Source organism: Prionailurus viverrinus, chromosome X (assembly GCF_022837055.1).
Source record: "Prionailurus viverrinus isolate Anna chromosome X, UM_Priviv_1.0, whole genome shotgun sequence".
Lineage (NCBI taxonomy): Eukaryota > Metazoa > Chordata > Mammalia > Carnivora > Felidae > Prionailurus > Prionailurus viverrinus.
Genome location: NC_062579.1, coordinates 80,106,511 through 80,113,560, shown reverse-complemented (window position 1 = coordinate 80,113,560; position 7,050 = coordinate 80,106,511). Strand labels below are relative to the sequence as shown.

Genomic DNA, 7,050 nt, shown 5'->3' with positions numbered 1-7,050 from the left:
CCTTGCTGACATTGAAAAATAACTCAGGGGGGTGCCTGAGTGGTTCAGTCGATTGAGCGTTCGACTTTGGCTCAGGTGATGATCTCATGGTTTGTGGGTTTGAGCCCTGTGTTGGGCTCTGTGCTGACATCTCAGAGCCTGGAGCCTGCTTCAGATTGTGTGTCTCCCTTGCTCTCTGCCCCTCCCCCACTCACACTCTGTTTCTCTCTCAATAATAAACATTAAAAAAATTAAAAAATAATAATTCATGGTACATTCAGTTGTATTAAAATGTCAGCAATTCCCCTCTCTGTAATGAAATATGTAAATAAATATCATACTAAAGTTTGAGTTTTTATTCATCAAATATATCAATGACCATTTGCATCAACCATTTTTTTTCCTCTCCCAAATCCAAGCATATATGAAAAGTTAGTATAGGCTAACTGAACTAAACAGCAGATGCAAACTTCTATTGGAATATTTTATTTACATTTTATATTTAAAGAGAATCAATAAAAATCGGGGAATATTTACAGAATTTCAAATAAGTGTACAAGAATGCAATGGTTTTGTCCATTCTACATTTAGCAAACAAAAATACATGTCTTTTCTGCTTTTGCCTAAATTCTGCTGGAATTTTCACTGGAAACACAACTTTAAAACCAAGATAAGCCACACAGAATACAAATAAAGTGCATTTTTAAATAGCTCTATTTTACTTTGGTGGATGAAAGCTTCAAACTTTATATTAAGGCACCTGGAATTCCCCCCCCCCCATTCTTTTTCAAACACCAAGAAAATGCATTCACAAAATTTACAGCTATATGGACAGAATTTTAGTTTACCTAATGTAATTAGCCCATTTAGGTAAAATGTAAACTAAATTTTCAAAGTCAACATTGTTTGGAAAACATTTTCTGCAGACTAATTTCTGCAGACTTAATTCATACACAAGGATCAATTACCAATTTTTGTGTGACTTACTCATTATCATTTTCAAATAGTATGATAATTTATATACTCTGCTTTTGAAAATCCCGTAACTTTGAGAAATAGTTACACAGCATTTTTATAAGGAAACTTTTTGTCTATAAACTTGTGTCAAATTGGTGTCATTAATCAATTGACAACCAATCAATCCAGTCCAGTCCATATTCTTTGACAAACTATGCTCCACACTCAAATGAAGTACATTTAGCTTAATTTTAAAAACAAGAAATAGTTAAAATGAATATTTTGTTTTAATCTTGTTCTATCAACTTAATGTAGCTTAAAAAGACATTTCATGAGGTACTAGCCTAAGTTTGCATTGCTTTTTACATTACAATTCCAGATCAATATAAGCACCTGGAGAAAAACCCTGACACATATAGCCCAAGCTAAAATAGTAGTATTTTTAATTAAGATACTATCATAAAATAAAGTGATCACAGCTACTCCACATTTTAAAAGCAACATGTTTTTATAACAAAATTGTTGTAAATGAAAACCATGACTACTTGAAGAGAGTTTTAAATGTTTAAAAATGTTGCTATCACTATTAAGAGGAAACTTGCCTATGAAAAACATTATGAGTTTGTGGAAAAAAGTTAATAGATTAAATATTTTAAGTAATTTAACTATAGCATAATATTTGTCATCTCAGCACTTTCAGTATCTTTCTTATTTAATTAAGTTTATCCAGTTCATTAATAGTAAACTAAGCCCTGATTGGCAGTTCTGTTGTTATTACTAAAGTTTCAAGTTTTCTAGTGACACAGATTTTAGGATTTAATTTCTCGAACTGCAGTCTCTTGATCAGGAGTTTCATCTTCTTCAAAAGTTGGGTTGTCAACATGAGGAACAACATCCACTGCCATGGAACTTGCCTCATGGTTTACCAGCTGTAGATTTTCATCTTTAAAAAGAAATGACAATTTTAGGATGATTTCACCCCTCTCTTCTTTAAGACAAAATTCAACACTCACGTCTAAGAAGCTTTTCTTGTCTAATGCTATCATACTCTGATTATTATACTCATTCCCTGGTTCCTTTAATAGTTACATGATTTAGGCTATGTCTTACATAAGGCACATATGACATTATTATATTGATTTACAATTACTCTTTTATTTTTAAATTCACATGTGTGCTTACTTCTACCTAGATTAATAGCCTCCTTAAGAGCAAAAGTTCTGTCTTCTGCTTTTCCATCCTGAAACCCGGCTTCACATTTCAATCACCTGGGTGCTTAAAAAAATTACCTATACCTTTTCATACGCATAAATAGACTTAAAACAAACAGGAAGGTAGAGAGAGTTCTTCAAATGGAGTACAAACAGTAACAGATGAGCATAATTATATAAAGAGGAAATATATAAACATCCTGAAAACAGTGGGGAAGAAAAAAACTAACCTAAGTAACTTTGGAAAGCAGTATTTTGACTACATCCTGTAAGGCTAAAAATAAAAAGGACTATATTAGTTAGTGAAATGTTGAGTTACAAACAAGGAAAGGGGAAGGCTAGAATAAACTCTGTGGTACTTGACTAGAATCAGGTGTATCAGTATTAAGTTCACTGTTTTTCAGATAGATAGATATGTAGACGATACCCCCATAGCAATGAGCATACCTAGTGCCCAGATCTTGGTTCTGAAGTACTATTTTCCAAAAAAGCACTCCCCCAAAAAGTAGCTCATTCTAGGGCAAGGGCAAGGAGAGCACAAGATTAACCCCTTGTAGCTTAGGGATCAGCAAACTATAGCCTGCAAGTCAAACCAATAGCTAAGAGTGGTTTTCACATTCTTAAAAGGTTGTAAGTCAAACACCCCCCTCCTCACTGTGCCAAATACAGCAGAGACTCATGGCTTTCAAAGCCTAAAATATTTACTATCTGACTCTTTACAGAAAAAGTTTGCCAATCCCTGGCCTAGAACATCCTGTGGTACCAGAAAAGTAAGGAAGTGCTCAAAAAAAAAAAAAAATGAGGCATGTTGAAAGAACACAGGAGCCACCTTGAGAGAGTTCCCGATGACCAAATCTAGGAGAATCTAAGCAATTAATAATTCATGAGAATAATTTTATAGAATAAAAGAAATATCTATGAGTCCATACTATTATAAATGAATAATTGAATAAATAAATAGATAAAGGATAACTGTTCCTTAAAATAGAAGCTTAATTAATGTAGAAAGAAGGATGGAAATAGAAAATTACCATTTGGCACACATTTCAGTAATAATTATTGCAAGGAAGAAGCATCAATTGCTAAAATTAGTGGGTAAAAAGCATGATGAGAAACAGAACATTTGCATAGTCTCTAAGTGTCTCCCTGTAAGATAATAATTACAAAGGGAAAAATAGTAACTTTAAAAGAAGCTTGGCAGACACTCACTATCTTAACCAAGTAAGCAACATTAAAAACCATCAGTAATAAGATATGAACATCATGTGCCTCATTATATGAGGCAGAGAAGAGCACAATATTATTTCTCTGGTATTCTTGCCAGAAACAGACAGTGAACAATGAATTTAATCATTGGGAAATAACAGGTTCAAAGTGAGAGACATTCTACAAAATAACTGACCAGTAATTTTCAAAGTGTCAACATCATATATGACTGAGACTAAGGAACAACCACAGATTGGAGATGAAGATACGACCATTAAACGCAATGTGGACCACTCAACAAATTGGGTAGAAAAGGAACATATCCAAACATAATAAAGGCCATTTATGACAAACTCACACCTAACATCCTCAACAGTGAAAAGCTAAAAACAAAACCTTTTTCTCTAAAATCAGAAACAAGACAAGGGTACCTACTTCTACCACTTCTATTCAACATAGTACTAGAAATTGTAGCCAGAGCAATTAGTCAAGAAAAGAAAGGGCCTCAAAATCAGAAAGGAAGAAGTAAAATTATATCCACACGACATGACCTTATATAGAGAAAATGATTAAGACTCCACCAAAAGATTAGTAGAACTAATGAATGAATTCAGTAAAGCTGCAGGATACAAAATCAACATACAAAAACCAGTCACATTTCTATACACTAACAATGAAATATTTGAAAGAGAAATAAAACAATTCCGTTTATAATAGCATCAAAAACAATAAAATACTTAGGAATAAGTTTAACCAAGGAGGTAAAAAATCTATACTGAAAACTTTGATGAAAGATATTGAAGAAAATACAAACAAATGGAAAGATATCCTAGGTTCATGAATTAGAAGAATATTGTTAAAATGTCCATATACCCCAAATCCATCTATAAATTCAATGCAACTCCTATCAAAATTCCAATGGCATTTTTCACAGAAATAACAATCCTAAAATGTATATGGAACTGCAAAGACCCTGGATAGCCAAAGCAATCCTGAGAAAGAAGAACAAAGTTGGAGGCATCACACTTCCTGATTTCAAACTATACTACAAAGGTATAGTAACCAAAATAGTATACTGGCATAAAAACAGACACATAGACCAATGGAACAGAATTGAGGGCCCAGAAATAAACCCATGCACATGTAGTCACCTAATATTTGACAAGGGAGCCAAAAACACTCAATGGAGAAAAGCCAGTAAGTGGTGTTGGGTAAACTGGATATTCACATATGGTAGAATGAAAATGGACCCCTATCTTACACCACTCACAAAAATGAACTCTAAATGGGTTAAGGACTTAAACATAAGATCTGACACCATAAAATCCCTAGAAGAAAACATATGGGAAAAGCTCTTTGACACTGGTCCTGGCAATGATTTTTTGTATAGGACACCAAAGCACAAATCAACAAGGGGAACTACATCAAACTAAAAAGCCTCTGCACAGCAAAAGAAACAATAGAGTGCAGAGGCAACTTACAGAATGGGAAACGATATATAATATCGTATTTATGTATTTGCATATATTTGCAGATCATATAAAGGATTAATATCTAAAATATATAAGAAACTCATACAAAGTAGCAACAACCCCCAAATAATCCAATTAAAATAGGCACTGAAAATAGAAACTGAATATATTTTCTTTTTTTTAAGGTTTATTTGAGAAAGAGAGAGAGAGAGAACACCAGCGAGGAAGGGACAGAGGACCTGAAGTGGGCTCTGTGCTGTTAGTACAGAGCCCAATGTGGGGCTCGATCTCATGAACCATGACATCATAACCTAAGCCAAAGTTGAATGCTTAACCAACTGAGCCACACTGGAGCCCCTGAATAGATCTATTCTCAAAGAATATGTACAAATGGCCAACAGGTACATGAAAAGATGATCATTATCAGTAATCATCAGGGAAATGCAAATCAAAAACACTAATCACCTCATACTTGTTAGAATAGTTACTATCAAAAAGATAAGAGATAAGTGCTGGTAAGGATGTGGAGAAAGGGATCCCAGTGCACTGTTGGTGGGAATGTAAACTGGCACAGCCACTATGAAAACAGCATGGAGGTTCCTCAAAAAATTAAAAGTATAAGTACCATATGGTCCAGCAATTCCAGTTTGGGGTATATATCCAAAGGAAATGAAATCACAATCTTGAAGAGATATCTGTACCCCCCATGTTCACTGCAGCATTATTCAAAATAACCAAGATATGGAAATATCCTAAGTATCAGTTGACAGATGAATGGATAAAGAAAATATGATACACACACACACACACACACACACACACACACACACACACACAGAGGAATATTATTCAGCCAAGAGAAAGAAGGATGGACCTTGAAGGCATTTACGCTAAATGAAGTAAGACACAGAAAAACAAATACTGCACAATGTTATTTATCTGTGGAGTCTTAAAAACTCGGAAACAGAGAGTAGAATGGTGGTTGCCAGGGGCTAGGAGCAGAGGAGATGGGGAAGTGTTGAGCAAAGGGCACAAATGCTCAGCTATAAGATGAATAAGTTCTGGAGATCTAATACATGGCATCATATCTACAGTTAGCAATACTGTATTACATACTTCTAAAAATTTATATATCATGCTATTTTAACCTTACGTGTAGCTACCATCTGTCACCATACAATGTTATTACAACATCATTGACTATGTCCTTATACTGTGTCCTTTATTCCCATGACATATTCATTCCATAACTGGAAGACTGGATCTCACACTCTCTTTCCTCCATTTTGCCCATCCCCCATGCTTCTTGCCTATGGCAACCATCACTCTGTTTTCTGTATTTACAGGTCTGATTCTGCTTTTTGTTTGCTTATTCGTTTTTGTAGATTCCACATGAGTGAAATAATATGGTATTTGCCTTTCTTGGTCTGACTTACTTCATTTAGCATAATATCCTTTTGGTCCATCCTTGTCACAAATGGCATCATCTCATCCTTTTTTATAGCTGTGTAATATTCTATTTTGTTATATATACCATATCTTCCTTATCCATTTGTCTATTAATGGACACTTAGGTTGCTTCTATATCCTGGCTACTGTAAATAATGCTGCAATAAATGTAAGGGTGCACATATCTTTTGAATTACTGTTTTTGTTTTTCTTTGGGTAAATACCCAGTAGTGGAATTATTGGATATACCTGAAAGTTGCTAAGAGAGCAGATCTTAAATATTGTCACCAAACACACACACAAATTTGTAATTATGTGAGGTGGATTTGCTAACCAACCTTACTGTGGTAATCGTTTTGCAATATACAGGTGTGTCAAATCATGCTGTATACCTTAAACTTACACAATGTTATGTGTCAAATATATATCAATAAGTCTGGGGGAAAAAGAGTAAAGGGGAAATGCAATGTGGGATCCTGAGACAGAAAAAGGACATTAGTGGGTCAATGGGTGAAATTTGAGTATGATCTGTCATTTAGTTAATAACACTTTATCAGTTAATTTTCTGGTGTTAATAATTATATATGGTTATAGAAGGTGTTAACATTTGGAGAAGTTGGACAAAGGGTATATGGGTATTATTTGTACTATTTCTGAAACACTTAGCCTGAAACTGTACCAAAATTTAAATTAAAAATTGAAAAACAAAACCTGTGCTTGGGCCCCACCCTTCATGGATTCTGATTTAACCATTCTGGTGTAATGTCCAGGCATCA

At 34.2% G+C, this 7,050-nt stretch overlaps 1 protein-coding gene across 2 annotated transcripts in view; it reads right to left on the bottom strand.

Annotated features, from left to right (window-relative positions):
- Positions 1 to 449: 449 nt before the first annotated feature.
- RNF128 (ring finger protein 128) overlaps positions 450 to 7,050 on the bottom strand; it is a 121,000-nt gene continuing 114,399 nt past the window's right edge. For both annotated transcript variants that reach the window (XM_047844890.1, XM_047844889.1), the window contains exon 7: positions 450 to 1,879. In XM_047844890.1, coding sequence (XP_047700846.1) covers positions 1,746 to 1,879 — 134 coding nt within the window. In that variant the 3' untranslated portion in view covers positions 450 to 1,745. The remainder of the gene's footprint in view (positions 1,880 to 7,050) is intronic.